The following is a 17,274-nucleotide window of genomic DNA, read 5'->3' on the forward strand; positions in this document are numbered from 1 at the left end:
CTTTCATTGTACCAAGAACTCACGCGATTCTTGTTTTGTCTTAGTTTGTCTACTGACTACCAAATTTTCTCGTGCTTCAATCACGGAAGCCTAACCTTTAACTGGAGAAAATGAGCCGCTGCCATGTTATAATGTGGATGCCAGCGACCGGACAGAGATGTGAGGAAGGCCCGTGTGTTGGCCACATTGTCCACAGATTTGCCTCCAGAGTAGGCCTTGGTCTCTGCTGTGGGCCGGATCTGCCATGACGCTGGTGCTACATCTAACATAGCCAGAGTGAGTTCAGTTCCAGGTGCTAAACTGGGTAACTTGAGGTCTCTAAGAAACCATGCTGGACAAATATACTTGAATGAAATAAGTGTATTATTTCACAAATGTATTTTCTTACATAATATAAACATATCTTATGTTTGTATTATGTAAGACAAAGTATTTTGTATTTTCCATGCATATGTATATGTAATACAAAATATTTTGTATTTTCTATGTATATATATTTCTATTCTAGGTATATGTATATTTATATGTATATGTATTTTCATATATTTCTAGGTATATGTATTTTTACGTACATATACATAGAAAATACAAAATACATTGTTCATAAACAGAGCTTATGGAAAAGCTCTGCTTTCTTGCCAAAGAGCTTTAGGATGATGTAGCTTCTAGATCAGCCTTGTCCAACAGAACTTACTATCATGAGAGAGGTGCTCTCTATTGGTGCTGTCCAATATGGTAGCCACCAACAACATGTAGCTGTTTGACATAAAAAGTGTGGCTAGTGCCACTGAGGACTGAAGTTTTAATTTTGTTTAATTTTAACTTATTAAAAATTAAAAATACTGCATGTGGCTAGTGGCTACTGTATTGGGCAGTGCAGTTCTATATAATGAGGTTTAGTCCTTTCTGGATTTTACTGAGTGATATTTTAGGAAAGAGAAAGACTAGTCAGGAATTCATATCATGCCTAAGTTTAAGGACTTCAGTAGATACCATTTTAAGAGACAAACTGAATAAAGTATCTTTAATCACTTATATAAGGAATATAAATTTCCAACCTAATAGCAGAATCTTCTACTTCTTTCTCATGTTGTTTTATTGAATATATTTCAAAGTATTGTATAAAAATTAAGAGCATCCAAATAGAATGTCTGGTACAATGGTTTAGCCAAAGCTTATGTTGGTTAAATGTCTTTCCTAGGTGAACAGAAGCTACAGGAAGAAGACCAACATGAAAGCCAAAATTTGACTTCTGGACCATTTAATAGAGAATGAAAAGGATCTTTATTTATCTACATAAAGTGATGTACCTCCAATATCAGGAGATAATGTTGAAACACAGAATTTTGCCTAAAATTGCACATTTTATTGAGTATTGTTTTTAGAAATTAATAGGCTATAGATAACCACTCGATGTCCTTTCCTGAAAAAGCTATAACTTCAGTAAATTCCATGATCAAATTGCTTCCTGTATATATGACATGGTGTCTGAATACCCATTTTTCTGAAAATATGATTGATTTTAACTTTGGAACATAAGAACTATGTTCACTGTAAACAACTGAACTCAAGTGTCTCTTGCAGCATAGCCCAATATTCTGTGGGAAAGAAATTCTAAGCTTGCAACTTCCAAAGGAAGCCATGAGGCAGGAAGGGAGATCACTTCTCCACCCCTCCAGCTCCCCCAGTCCCCTCTTGCTGTCAGCATGGGACAAATTCCCTAACTCTCTCCCTGCTAACATGCTAGTTCATAAGACCTCAGGCCACCACCAGTTGCTAGAGAAAGCTGTGATGTTGATCCTGATTTTTAATGGGACAGGGGAGTCACCATTCCACAATGGAGTAGAGTGTGGCCACATTTGAATTTGCCAGACAAAGGCCAAAGTCCTTATTTCACTTCAGTGAAATCATGTTGAAGAAATCATCGCTGATTTTTCCCCAAGAGCAGTGTGTGTCTCTACAGCATTTTCGGACAGACAGATCCCTAGCAGCCCTGCATCCATGATGGGTTTTCTCCACTGTCTCATCCATGGATCCAGAATAGAAATACACGGTCCAAAGTCTACCACCATTCTGTAATTACTCAAGTGATCAGTGGTACTTAGAGTAGGATACCATCATGCCTCAAATGAAATACATAGGCTTGGAGCCAGAGTAACATAAAGTACTCTACTAGATGGTCCCAACTCCACAACAAGAGACGAAAGAGAGCAGCTCTGCTCTTAAGGACTGATGTGCATGAGAGATTCCATTGCAATGAGAGTAACCTAGAAGTGATGATGACCTATGGTTGGTGTCAACCTAAGAGTGAGTGCTTGTATTTTCCACTGACATGGGAAGCGGTGCTTCCCACTAACCCAAGGCAATATTGCTGCCAACTGTGTCCATGTCTACATGGCTCCTTAGAAACAACAGATGTGAAGCTTCTTCCTAGATCACTTGTTAGCATGACACACAGACTGCACAGTCCTCTCAACTGAGGCCTCCATAGGCCTTGCCTGTCAGGCCCAGGTACCACCTTTGTCTCCAGGTGGGACCACCGTACATGCTCATCACCCACGTGAACATTTAAAGATGCTCACGTCATGCTACTGTCTTCCCATCTCAGGCGAACCACCCGTTCTCCCTGTCCCTCTGTAACAAGGCAAGTGTCCCACTCCATGGCCCGCCTGCTGACCTGCCCGCCCTCTGGGGCAAGCAACTCCTCAGCTTGGTACAGCTCCTTTCTTGGAAGTTTTTAGGCAGTCAAATCACTCAAATCATGACAATTTTCTGATGGAGAGCATGTGGGGATCCTTCTCCATATGCACCACCACGAAGAAGGTCAGGATGGAAAGGAGGTGATGTACTGGCCTCTGTGACTCCTCTCTTTTTTGTCTCCAGCCAACTAGGTGAGCTACTACAAGGGTCACCTGCCAGGAGAGAGACTGAGTTCTTGGCAACATGGGTGCCACACCCCTTTCTGGGATTACTGCTGACTCACACACTCGTTTAGAACTTCTCTAAAGCAAACCTCAGACACTCGCCTTCCAGCATGCACTTCACAAGCCCCTCCCTTCTATGGGAAGTCTCTCCTGACTTTCCACCCCAGGACCCACTGTCCCCTTCCTTATGCTCCCACTGTGCCCTCAGACGCTCTGTCATGCCTCCTGTAACACACTGGTGCTTTCCTTGTGTGCACCTGAGGTCTTCTGTGCAGAATGGGCACCCAGGGGCACTCAGTAAATGTGTGATAAAGAGATGGATGTAATGAGCAGCCTCTAAAACCCTCAACCATTGAATACATGCATCACATTTGGGAAGAGACGGCCTGGGCCGCTGCAGACCTTCCACAAACAACACACATCCGCCTCCCTGAGGGAGGCTCCTCCTTATCCTGCTACCACAGGTAGGTGAGGAGCAGCTGGTCTGAGGCATTGCCATCCCCCAGTGCACCTGCTTAGAGAGCCTGCTGCTTGGAGAAGGGCCTTGGCTGGTGGCTGGCTGGGGCAAGAGGCCCCCTGAGGGAAAGGACAAAAGCCATCAACCTTTCACATCCAAAGCCTCATGCAGTATGCTACAGCAAATATCCCCAACCGGACGGTATGAAGGAGACCTGTGCCGTGTCATGTTGTATAGACCACACTGTAGGCAAACATGATCCATGACACGCTGGCCAAGAGCCTCTCTTCTTCTGCCCTGTAGAATTATGGGACTGCTGGATAATGAAACACCCAGGACTATTTCTCAGGAGGCAGAGGATCTAACCAAACTTTAGTGGATTTGGACTTTACAGGCTGGGAGTGTTTTGAGAATAATGGAGCATTTATGTCTATGATGATCTTGCTAAGACTCCGGACTATGTGGGTTGTACTTTATCTGTCTAATTGAAAGAGAAAGGCTGCTGTCTAAAATCTGGTAACAGCCCCAGACTGGCCTCTGCAACTGTGGTGTTGGCTGGTTTCTGGTGTGAGAGCCACACTGGGCTCAATCTGGGTGGGTGTGCCCTAAATCACCCTTCTCTACCAGCTCTGCAAAAAAGCTAACCTATTACACCCGTGTAAAACACTCCAAAGTGGGACTTAACAACATAAAGAATTGTACTTGAAAACGTTTTGGGTCTTAGCAGTACACTTGGTGAAAACACTTCCCGCAAAATCCTTTATGGAAACCACACCAGCCTGACAAACGGGATGAGGAGGCCTGTTCTGAAACATGCTACCTAAGGTGAGACTTCCGTGTGTGAGTGCGTGTGCGTGCATGGGGCTCCCTGCGCCCAATCTCCCTGGTGCAGTGGGAAAAGTAGAATATGGGGAGGGCGGATGGGGCAATGTCAAAGAAGCGACGGCCCACACCCAATGCAGGACTGCGAGCTGGGGGGTACTCAAGGTTAGCCAGCAAGGATACAATCCGGGATCCATGCAGGCAGAGCGGAGGAGTCCCGGGACACCCGGACAGCCCCGGACTGCGCCCAGGGGACCTACCGGAGTGCGTCCTCAGGTGGCCAGTGAGGGCGTCCCTCCGGCGGCAGGCGTAGTTGCAGAGGTGGCATTTGAAAGGCTTCTCTCCGGAATGCAGCTTGATGTGCCGGAGCAGGTTGCCCTTCTGGGTGAAGGAGGCCCCGCACTGATTGCACTGGAAGGGCCGTTCTCCTGGGACCGAGAGAGGAGAGCTGGTGAGAACTAAACTCAGCGTGGGGACACGAGGACGATGCTACAAGAAAGTTGTTTCCCACGGGGGCTTGGTGACTTCCACCGGCTGCAGGTTTGATAGAACACGAGGCTTTCAGACTAAACCTGCCAGCTCCTTAACGCTTCACTGGCTGGGTCAATTTGATCTGAAAATCTAATTTTTTTTCCCTAAATCAGAATGGCACATCACAATGCAAATTCAAACTCATTTAAATAAAGTGACTGCAACATTTTGTGATGAAGAGCCACTCTTCCTGATCAGCAGTTTTGGAATAAACCAATATCCAATTTTGCGTGTTGTGGCATTTGGTGGGGTTTTTAATGTGGCTTTTTTCAAAGGGTCTTTAAAATATGCCACTGAAGCAGCAAAATAAAAAGGAAACTCATTAAAAATGCATTTCAGGATCACAAGTTCATTTCAGCGTTACATTCTTATATTTAAATGAAAGGCACTTCATTATAACAGTTATAATAACTTCTTTTCATTTACATTTTCCCTGTATTTTCCCTTTCAATTTCTTCTCCATTACCTGTCTGTCCCTAAGCAGGCAAATCAGGAGAGAGACAGACAGAGAGCGTGAGGAGGAGAGAAAGAGAGAGAGAGATGGAGAAAGATTGAATAAAATGAGAAGTTAAGAAACTGTGAAGGAAGTCCCCCATCTTCCAAAGAAAAGTCCCAAACCTCCCTATGGCAGGGCATACAAGTCAGAGTTGCATTGAGATTTCTAGCTTTTTCTTTCTTTACAAATCCTAAAACATTTAAGCTATTATTCGTCTATATCCATAGAAGACAAATTATATTTTAAGTACAGGTATTCTAAGAGGTGCAGTTTAGTCGTTATGAAGGAATTCTTTCCAGGGTGGGACTGCTGCAACTGTGACTAAGAAAACACCTGACCCTCTGCTCTGTGTGGCAGCGCCTGTGTCTCCATTCCAGAGCTGACAAAGGGATAAACAGGTATCTGAGTAAAAGAAATACGCTATTGTCCTACTGAGTAGTCACAGGTCTTGGAATCTAAATCAGGGAACATTTCATTTAACTCTCACTTCAAAGAGTGATCATTTGTCATGTTTAAGTAAACATGAAACTCTTTTGTAAAACAAATGCTTTATTTAGAAGAGGAATCCTATGTGACCACAATTCCTGGTGTTGAGAGACCATAACAACATATGTCCTGGAGTCACTTTTTTCTCAGGAAAAAACAATGTATTCAAATGTCTATTTAACCATTTCCCGATTGATTAATATGATTATGGTAAAGAAGACAGCACTTCTCAAAAATGATTACACAGAAGCACATCTGGCACTATTAACATCCACACTAGATTAGATTTAAAAGTCTATATTGACACTTGAATTTCATGATTATCATCACTTTTTTTTTTAAGCTGGCAGGTTAGAGGCACTACTATAAAAGCTGAAACTAATTTACAGTGATGTTCAATTATAGGCCAATGGAGAGGTCCTGATACTAACCAGGAGGTATCTGGTATTTCTCCAAATCCCTATAGAAATTTGTATTAGCTAAGCAGAGAGGAGGAGTTTAAATGTAAGCAGGTTGGAAGGTGATGGTGAAACAAGCTAACTGACTAACTAACTAACTATACTGTCTGAGTTACAAACCCATGCATGTAAATCAATACTAGATGAAGAGGCTAAAACAGCTAGCAGCCAGATAGCCCAGGAGAGTTTCCACTGGAGAGAGAGCATTTAATTATCTGTTAGGAACACTTCTGAGCCTTCCGTGCACTTGTGCATAACTGTGTGTATTTAACTCCAAAAGGATAAAAAGGAAAAGTAGAGTGAGCTGGTGCAGGAAGACCCAGACAGCGTGAGATGGACATGCCTCCGACCACAGCTCTCATTTGGACAGGGTGGCCTCTCAGGAGAAAGCTCATGCCACAAAAATGCTCACAGTAAGGATGTGAGGACATCCTGGTGACACAACAGTGTTTGTGGTATGACCCTAAGTTAGTGAATCCAGCCCTACACTTACACCTGGGAAAGACCCCCTTCTATGCTGGGCAGGTGCTGGAGTCCCACGTCTCTCCCCAGGTCTGGAGGGCTACAGGGAAAACAGGAGGCAGAGCCAGGGTCTCTGTCCGTCACAGACAGAAAGGGCAGACTGCTGCAGACACATTGCCCTTCTGCAGAGCAGGGCAGGCAGGCAGGAAGGCAGGCAGGCAGGCAGGCAGGCAGGCAGGGGTTTGCTTGGATCCTGCCGTGCTTGGTGTCCTAATACCTGCCTACAAACAAATTTCACTGGAAACCTCTTTTGCTTCTGAGTGCCTTTGCTGGTATGAACATGTAGCACAAGGCATGGGGGTCTTAAGAGAGCATTCCCAGGAGTGACAATACAGAGCACTCCACTCAAGCAGTTTCCTTTGGAGGGGTCCGCAGCTAAGAAGACACGTTCATGGAGCTGGGGCACAAGAACCCAGCCAACGCCATGTGTGTTCTTGCGTGGCTGGGGTCCATCATTTGCCTTGTGCAGGTCAACAGCTATTGCAGCTGAGTAGGTCAAGTTTCTCCAAGGTTGTATTTATTTTTATTTAACTGGGATGAGGACGTTGATGTCATGAACTGGAAATTTAACTTTTAATCCCAATGACTCCACAGATCTCCCATTTTAGGAACCCTCTGTAAGAAGGTTTGAGCCCCCTCTAATAACTTCACTGGGTAAAAACGGAAGTCTTCATGGATGCCTACGTCCTAGAATTTGAGGGCGTATCAGAAGAAAGTGAAAAAAATATGTTTGAACTGCAAGAACTGAGGTAGGTCTACTGCAACCACACCTGGGAGGAGCAGTGCCATTAGGGTACTGTGTTTAGGAAGCTTGGGGACTGAACCTTTTTATCTTACAGACGGGAACTAGGTAGGCACAGACAATCTTCTTGGTCTTTGTTATTAAAAATCCCATCATTTAGAATAATAATGCGGTGTATTTGCACCCTGCATTTCCTGCTTCCTTACTACTTCTCTCCCCTCTGGTTCTCACACTAACCCTGAGACATTGGTGGGGAAGATGTTACTATTACACCCGAGTCAAAAATATAAAACTGAGCTGCGCAACAGGAGAAGTGACGTGCTGGTGCCGATGAGCTGATTAGAAAATGGCACCAGTGGTACTTAACCAACATGGGGATATGGGCAGAGGTGAGACCATCCCTGAATTCCCTCAGTGTATCCCGGAAGGGACTGGGAAGCTGACTCAGCCACGGGCAGGAGGAGGAACAATGGCCACAGTGCAAGTACCAGCCTGCCCCAGATGGAGAGCCCTCCGAACGGCCCTGTTCTGTCACTGCTCAGCTGCGCTGCCCTGCCGCCTGAGGCGGCTCTGTGCTCCACGTGCTGGGAGCTTGTTAGGAATGTCTGCTCTCTGGCCTCCCCCCAGGTCTGAAGCAGAGTTGCATGTTCACAAGATCTCAGGTGATTTACATGCTCTTTCAAGTTTGAGAAGCACTGCTCTAGAAATGTTTTAAGCGTAGAGAATTCAGAAAGCATGGCTTTTGTAACATATTCCACTCAGATCCCAGGAAAATGAAAACCTTTTCTAGCATGTCTAGTTATTCAAACCAAGTCTGGCCAAACCAGGTATTTTGTATTTACCTGGGACTGTCTATATTTAGGCAGTGGAAATGCATGATGAAGACAATTCACAAGTTCATTGCTTCAAGTGTGTGTATTTTTTTGTTTTTAACAAAGGGCAAGACAGAAAGTATAAAATTGACTTCTGAAAGTTATTTGTTCCGTAAGTGAAAAACTCAGCTTATTGGTGTGCAGGTGGCACCTAGCTGCTATTTGTTGGGAGAAGTGAACAACAAACAGCAGATGCCACCTGGCATATCTGTACTTGGCAGGTTTATTTATTAAATGTAATTATTCTTTTTATCAAGGCAGGCAGTCATTATATTTTGGCAATTTAGTATGCCAGAATTTGACTCACTTATCAAATATTTATTTAAGAGAATTTTCACTGTACAGTCAGGCTTTACATGAACTAACAGGCAAGTAATTCATTAGTGAGGTCTATTCCTCATCGGGGATGTATTACTATGGGTCCCGGAGTATCCTGTTAAGTGTCTATCACAGGGTAGCCTACCTTCATGTTAATTTCCACCTCATTACAAAGGCGAGGCTGGGACTACTCTCGTGGACGCTTACTTCACTTAGGGCTGAGTGTGATCGGTCTATTTCACTGGGTAATTTGAGGATAAAGGGGCCATTAGAAAAAGCAAAGTTTGCTTAATTTTATAATTTGAATTTTTATTGAAGATGGGTATCTACTGACATCAACTTATTTTTACAGTTTTTCAGATACACTACAAATGCAATGGATAAGTTTGGAAACTGCCCTGATTCAAATATAAAAATTACAACCCCACAAATATCTGCATTTCCTGATAATATAGCTTTTTTGGCTCACAAAATTTTCTTAATTTCTGCTTAATTTCTGATAAACATATTTTTGTTTGCCCCCACGGAAGCAGCACATGAGGGTCTGATGTCAAGTCATCGTCATCACTTTCCTGAGGTATCTTATAGAATCCGCTAGGCCTTTAAAATAGGATTTTCAACTAATTCTTCCCCTTGGGTTTTGCAGTGGGAGACGCTAGCTTTATGCTGACCTAACGATGCCAGCTCAGAGGCAGTGATGGCTTAGGGTCTCTATGTTTCACGTTCCAGCTTTCAGTGGCTGCTAGAGGTGGTGGATCTATTGTGTTTTACCCAACTTTAGAACAGCTTCTCATGCAAAGAAAAGTTTCTCTTCAATTCATAAGAAACCTCCTGCCGACAGTTAAATAAGTGTGTGCCATTCATATTTTACTTCTAAGACCCTTCAGCACCATGAGTGGTGGTGACTGGACAGTTCTGTTGGATAACTGTGACATTTCCATCAACGTGACCGACTATCAGAAACACTGTCAGAGTGAGGCCAGCTGGGGCTCACCGTGTTCCCAAGTCCCTGGTGAGGGGGCATCCTGTGAGCCTGAGCACAACTCGCTGACACTAGGGTACCCGTGCTCCTTCCTTTCTGGACACAGAATATGACATTCTCTTATACTTCCAGTAAACCTTTCAGTAAGACAGAGGATTTGGGATGAAGTTCTTTAGGAATTTGAGCTGATAACCAGTGGTAACAGAAGCATCTGATTCAGTCTCCCCTGGTAGAGGGCAAGTCATTTGAAAGCTCATCTGAGGTCTTTCTGAAAACTCAATTTTGCTGCTATTCCACCATTCACTATTGTTTCTAAACATCAAACCCTGTTAGTTTGAATACCATTAAAGCACACATTTTACTCGTGGTTTCTCAGTGGAAAGTTTGAGGAGTAAGTTTTGGTGTATCAGGATTTTCTGTTTTGTGGAGGGTGATGACTTAGCACACGTACCCTGAGGGCTCAACTGAGACCATTTAGTCTGTGTTACTATAACAGCAGGCCCTCGCCAGGCCTCTCATGCCATGCTGTTCACTTTTCCCTTGTTTTATGTATAGGGTGGAATTGGTACATGTTGGTAAGTCTTTGTCAAGGCTGTACCAGAATAAGGACTCTATGACTCTGTACCACTTGGAACCAATCGCTTGCAACAACTGAGCTACCAGTCAATTTGAAACATGCTCAGAACACTCAAGGAAGACAGGATGCTTTCCTCCTTCAAACCCCATGCACCTTCTCCAGGCCACTAAAGGAAAAACTGAGCCAGGCCTTACCAGTGTGGCTTCTTTTGTGAACCATGAGCACATTGGGCCCGATGCAAATGATCCCACAGATATCACACTTTAGTTTTCCGTTAGGAAGTCGAATGCCTCCAACTCCTGACAAAGCCGAGCTGCCTTGGTCCCTGTGGGAGCCATTCATTTTCTCTCCTGAGGCATCAAGCATTCGTAAATCCTCCGCACATTCTTCCCCATTCATTTCACAGGCACGCCCATTCTCTTCATCACTCTGAGTCTCTACTTTAACATTACTGGCTGAAAGAAACAATACAGGAGGCCACTCAGTGTCATTGCAAAAAAAAAATGCAACAAAACAACACAGCAGCAAAAAGACAATCAAATAGGTGTGGAGAGCTACTAAACAGAAGTTCTTAGCAAATACCAAGGGGACAGCAGCCTGAGCTCACCATGCATTCAGCCTTGAGAGGGATTTGGTGGCAGGCCTTGGGATGCACCTGGGGTCACAGGGAGATCTGCCAGCCCTCTCCATAGGCCCCATTGGCGAGTGTCTGAAAATGCACCAGAAAGGTATTTACATAGTTCCCACTTTAGAGTTGGGCCCCCATTTTAAGCAGGTTCCTACACCCTACCCATCAGATGGGCACCTTGCCCTAGAGGGTGGGTACTGGGTCACACAATCCAGCTCTCTAGGATGTGAGAACTTGTTTGGCAAAATACCTAATCAGTGGTTAACAAGCCCGAAAACGGCTCTTACTTGTGATGCTACCTTTCCTTGTGGCATGTAAACATTAATAAACTTTGGGACAAAACTCAGTAAATATAAAAATGCTCAGAGTTCTGATCACAGTTCCCTTTCAGATTTCTGGAAGATCTTTCTGTTTCTTTGGTACATGACCATTTGAATTCCTGTTTATCTTAAATAACATAAACAAACCCTGTGTTCTAAAGAAGAGGTAATCATTTCTTACACTTCTTCCACTCACTGAAGGGTTAATTGGGATAGTTTATGAATGTAGATATCTGGAAGAGCTTTTTTTTTTCCAAAGAGAAAGAAGCTTGTGTGTGCCTGGTGGGAGGAGGTGGGGAGGTGAACTTTTAGGGTGTTGAATACAATGACCACTATTGACTGCATTACTGTTGCCTTTAAGTCACACATCATAGGGTAATTATGTCATTTGAATATTTTTCTTCCTAAAGAAAGGAGGAAACATTTCATTTACACACATCAGAAACACTGACTGCTGATACACTGGTGAATCCAACACTGTAATGACTAAGAGAATTTGTAGGTACACTGAAAGCCATCATTTTAATAACCATTTTTACAGACTAATTAAGAGTAGGTAGGTAAATTTTGCCAAGTAAAATGATCAATGAGATAGATGACAATCAAGACTAAGTATTTCTTTTTTGAGACAGGGTCTTGCTCTGTCACCCAGGCTGGAGTGCAGTGGGATGGCTCACTGCAGCCTCTGTCTCCTGGGCTCAAGTGATCCTCCCACCTCAGCCTCCCTAGTAGTTGTGACTAAAGGTTTGCACCACCACATCAGGCCATTTTTTTTTTTTTTTTGGTATTTTTTGTAGAGATGGGTCTTCCCACGTTGACCAGGCTGGTCTCAAACTCCTGAGCTCAGTGATCCACCTGCCTTGGCCTCTCGAAGTGTTGAGATTACAGGTGTGGCCGCTGTGCTCAGCGTAGACTACATAATTTTTGATCAACATTTTCAATCAATGGTTCTCAAAGTTTGGTCCCTGGAGAAGCAGCATCAGCATCACCTGAGAACTGACTAGAAGCACAGACTCTCGGGCTCACCCCAGAACTGCTGGCTCAGGAACTCTGGCGTGGGCCCGCAGTCTGTTTTAATGAACCCTCCAGAAGATTCTAATGTATCCTGAGGACTGAGAACAACTGTTTTAAATAACCAACTTAGTTAATAACACTCCAAGCTTATTTTATTTCAGTGAGTTCCTCTCGATTTAGAGAAGTACAATTCAGACACTGAAATAAAAATACTTGGTCGGGAATCTTAGCTGCACTATTTAAAAGCTCTGAGATCTTAGGCAAGTCATGAAACTTCTCTGTGCCTTGATTTCCTCATCCACGAAAACGGAAATTATTATAGCACCAACCTAACAGGGCTGACAGATGAGAAGTTAGCTGAGGACAGTGGCTGGGGCATGGTACATGGAGGCTCATCCCCAGTGATCCCAGTACAGTCTTCCACCTAACCCCAATACCACATGCTGGGCAGACAGCACATTAATTGCACTCTGCTATTTAACCTTCACAACAACTCCATAAGGGAAGTCCTATTTTACAGTTGAAGAAGCTGAGGCACAGAGAGGTTGAACAATTTGCTAAGGTCATATAGCTGGCAAGTGGCAGAGCTGGAAGGTAACTGCAGGCAGCCTGGCCCCAGTATCCACTTACACAGTCATCTCTTGGTAACTGCAGTGCATTAGTTCTGGGACTACTGAAGGTCTGTGGATGTGCAAGTCCCTAAATTGGCCCTATAGAACCTGTGGATATGAAAAATCTGCCTTCCATATCCGTGTCTCTTGAATACTGTGTTTTCAAGCCACAGTGGGTTGAATTTCCAGAGGTTGAACCTATGGATATGGAGGGCTGACTGTACTGCCAGTGTTTTCCCTTTAGCTCTTTAGCGAAATGACTTACAGATGAATAATGAAATGAATTAACTGAGACATGGTGGACTTGGAGACCACAAAAGTGAGGATGCACCAGAGGATGAACAGAGCTGCCTGTCTCCTCCATCAGATCCTGGCATTATGCAGAATTGTCCTGAGAAATCCAGCAGTGGGGATTCTCCAAATGCTCTTCCCTTCAGATCCTGAAGATCAGAGACTCAGAGCATCTGAGCAGCCTCCTGCTATCCTCTCCCCACTGCCAGGGAAAAGATACTTGGAAAATAAAGAGATAGGCAGGCAAGTGAGTCTGGTTGGCTGTTGAGGCAATGGTGCTTAATGACCACTGAGTTCTCTGGAATCGGTACTCTCAGGTAGAGGATGTGCATCTTTTTAAGAGGAAGCTAATTCTCTAGGCCCTCCTTGCTCACCAGTGTCTACACCAGCCTGCTCTGGAAACACAATGAGGCTGCAAAGATCTGTGTACTCCTTAATCTAATATTATTTTTAATCATTTATCTTGTGGCTTTTAATATAAGATTAGAACACAATGAACCAAATTAAGATTGGTGTAGCAAGTTTTTCAAATACAGGCGCTAAGACGAGGGCTATAGAGAAGGTGTAGGCGGAGTGCTTCTGAGGCTAGAAAAAGGATGCCACGCAGAAGAACAGGCATGGGGATAATCCCCTTGGCATATTCCCCTACTTGGCTTGACTTCATAAATTCAGAGGCAACCAGCTACAGAGAATTGACTCTTGCTTTCCCACGGGTACATATGGCCTATTAGAACTTGCCAGAAGTTATCACTTGTTTTTCTGGATCATTAAGAATGAGTATTTCTGGGATTCTTCGGTGTGCTCTATGGTGGGTGCTGTTGATAAGTGTGTGGGCGCTTGCAGGCGGGGAACAGAACAGCAGGGAAGCACTGGACATGACCTTCGGGTTTCTGGCTTCAGGATCACCAGTGCTGCTACAGCAGGCTGCTTGCAGGAGGAGGCAAAGCTATGTGACAGGAAGGAAGCAGAAGCATAGGGGAAAGCCCACAATGGATGCTGCCATAGATATCACAGATGTCCTCAAAGCCAGAGGCCTGGAGATCAGCCACTCATTGGACAAATGGTGGCTGAAAGCAGTACTCTGTCCTTGTTAGCCTTCATGACACTGTCACTGAGAGCTGTAACAGAACCAAAAGAGAACCAGGGACACAAACACTCTGGCTCAGGCCCACCCTGGGCTCTTTCATTGACTGAGAGATAATGGATGAGAGTCCAATTTTATTATTCAACAAATGTGACAATAAATACGATGATGAGTGGATGTGTTCAAACTCCTAGTCAAAAAAGCACAAGAGCCTATCACATACTGTCCTGAGATCAATGTGGACACCAAGGTATGATTTTAGGGAGATAGGTACCTAGATCTCCACCTAGATGGCCAGATGTAGGGACATATACAGAAGATTGGTCACATAAGTCTATAGGAACAGCAGTAGGGAGGATCAGCTCAGGAAGAGAGAGAGTTCCAAGAGGAAAACTAAGGACACTGCGATGTTCTAGGTTTCTAAAAAAGAGTATGCAGACAATATCCACGGATCACTGTGGGCAAGGCCAAGGAACTGAAAATAACGGAAAATGAATACAGGAACCTGTATCAGCAAATGCTCAAAACATTTTAAATGGAATTTAGATGGCAGATGCGGAGCATTCCAGGGCTGGAAGCTTCTAGCACTATTCGGACAGCTTTCTAAGCCATGTTATGACAGGAAAGGTTGGTGAAGTCTAAGACAGGGACTGGATGACTGCCAGGCGCTGGCAGGATTTGGTGGGAACAGAGCGGGCAACACCGTCACCATGGGGCGGGTTAGATTCAAGCAGTGTGTGGATTTCCCATAAATGGGGTTAAGCTCCTCGTTTCTTTGTGGAAAAATGCAAAGTGGCTGCTGGTTACATAGATGAGATCAGGAGAGTTCTGTCCACCCAAGGAGGCTGTCCATGAAAATGGGGGTCTCTTATCCAGCTAGGAGGAGAATATAAGCAACTTGCTTACTGTTTTCATAGATGACAGAAATCAGGGCTTGAAACTATCTTCATAAGTTGCAGCTACAGACTGTATCTCAAAATCTGAAACCTATTAGTCATAAATGTAAGGACCTGTGAAATTAAAATACACATTTTAAAAACACAAGCCCGGGATGAGAGTGTCTTGGCTTCCCATGTAAGTGTGAAAAAGGTTTCTGGGGTTTTCCCTGAAGGTAAGCTCAATCACAGATGTGGACAGAAGAAAGAAAAACAGAAGAAGGGGTGACAGAGTCCTGTAGTCACTGAAATCTGGAATCTTCTGTACCAGCCAGGCCGTGCGCATGCCTCCTTTAAAAAGAGCAGCACAGGCTGGTGCAGGTTTGGAAGGAAGTCGGTCAGTGGGGACTGAAACTAATTCCTGTGAGCAAGGTTGACGGCACAGGATTCACACTTCCTCAGTTTGGCCCCTGAGGGTGGAGAAGGTGCTGAGGAGAGGCAAGGGGGAGGTGAGTGCAAGAAGAGCTTCTTCCGAGAGAGGGGTTTGCAGTGGCGGAGGGTGTCCACACAGAGAGCAGAGAAGCAAGCCCTGGAGGCTGGTGGGAACCCTGATGGCAGGTTCCTGCCACCTGTAGTTGTGTGACACTACCATCGACAGGCCAACCCCCACTTGTTCTTTTCTTCTAGGTAAAGGAAAAGGTCTGTGGGTCAAAGGCCCTGAACTCCTCACTCCTTGAATGGGAGGCATATTGGTGGAAGCTTCTCTCTGTGAGAGTGTGAGTTTTGGCAGCCCTTCGTTTTGAAATCCATCCTCCTGCAGAAGGCAATGACACCAGCTGATGCCTCCACGTATGAAGGAAGAGGTTGGGAAGGAATGACTGGCACTTACTGAAGCTGTGTACCTCCTGGCAGCTTCATAATACCCCGGAGCCCACCCAAAGGGATATGCAAGGCTCCCGCTGAATTCTGTTGAAAATGCCCTATGAGAAGTCCCTTCAGTTTCTTAACAACTGCCACTCCTTAAACGGTGCTGTTCATACCTGCCCCAGAATCAATTCCATGAACCCGCCTGCCCCTGTGATGCAGGCATTGTACTTGGTTCAACCCCATGGATGCTGTCTCTATGGAACATTTGCCAGGGCCCGAGTTTCCTGGCCATGCCCTTCTGTGAGTTCCTAAATCGCTCACTCCCTCCTCTGTTACTCTTAGCTGGAACTGCTTAGCTATGGTATTGCTTCAGTGAAATGGTACATCTCCCAGAAGATAGGAAAGATACTTATGAATATTTTGTAACCCTCCCACCCCATTACTTAGAAAAATGTCAAACTCAGTAAGGTGCTGAATTGAACTGATTAAATATAGAACATGAAATGGAGACTGGTCTTCTCTTTCCCCGGAACACTCTGGCTCAGGACCACCCTGGGCTCTTTCGTTGACTGAGAGACAATGGACAAGAGCCCAATTTTATTATTCAATAAATGCAACAATAAATATGAAGAGTGGATGTTTTCAAACTCCTAGTCAAAAGCTGCTTTCCTTCCCAGATGCTATTTAAAGTTGGGAAAAATTAAAATCTCATTGACCTATCTTGGAGGACTTCTATGTTATTGGCACCCAACAGTACTAAGAGAGATCCCACACCCCTGTATGGAAGGTGGACTTTTGTAGATAGATAAGTTTGGATTGAAGAATCTGGAGAATACAAGGAACTCAGATGCCAAGAGGAGCCAAGAGGCCTGAATCTGTGCCAGACACTGTATGTGCTCATGGATAATTAAACATTTTTTAATGCATAGGTATAATGTACACTATCAGTCCCCACCTGACCAATGAGTTATGCTTCCTCTTCATTTCCCTTTCCTTTTTAGAATGTGTATTCATATTTACCAAAAAAGTAAATGTTTGGTACTCAGAATGCATTTTTCCATTGAAAAGATAGTCCGAAGCAATCACTCCAGTGTGAGTTTAGGCCACGTAAGCTTGAAATGCTCAATATTTTACTTGAAAAATGGTAGACAGAAATATTCTTGCAACATTGGTGACTAGCAAGTAAAAATGAAATGAAATGAAAATATTTAAAATATATCTTGAATCACAGTTATTAAGTGAAAATTTGAGATGAAGAGGATATGTGTGTGTGTGTGTGTATATATATATATTTTGTGTGTGTGTTGCCTCTAAAATAGATTTATAAAACTTTTAAGCATTTTAAGGTTCATGGCACCATTTATTATAACTTAATATCATCTAAAATGTAGAAAGTT

The 17,274-nt window shown here is 44.1% G+C and overlaps 1 protein-coding gene across 12 annotated transcripts in view; it reads right to left on the reverse strand.

The window, feature by feature from the left end:
* The window catches only part of IKZF1 (IKAROS family zinc finger 1), a 103,215-nt gene that overhangs the window by 17,309 nt on the left and 68,632 nt on the right, over positions 1-17,274 (reverse strand). For 8 of the 12 annotated variants that reach the window (XM_037988285.2, XM_037988284.2, XM_037988283.2 and 5 more), the window contains 2 exons: positions 10,382-10,642; positions 4,464-4,631 (listed from right to left, as the gene is read on the reverse strand). In XM_037988285.2, coding sequence (XP_037844213.1) covers positions 4,464-4,631; positions 10,382-10,642 — 429 coding nt within the window. The remainder of the gene's footprint in view (positions 1-4,463; positions 4,632-10,381; positions 10,643-17,274) is intronic. The other 4 variants (XM_037988299.2, XM_037988296.2, XM_037988295.2 and 1 more) reach the window with 1 other exon arrangement.

Source organism: Chlorocebus sabaeus, chromosome 21 (assembly GCF_047675955.1).
Source record: "Chlorocebus sabaeus isolate Y175 chromosome 21, mChlSab1.0.hap1, whole genome shotgun sequence".
NCBI classification, from domain to species: Eukaryota; Metazoa; Chordata; class Mammalia; order Primates; family Cercopithecidae; genus Chlorocebus; species Chlorocebus sabaeus.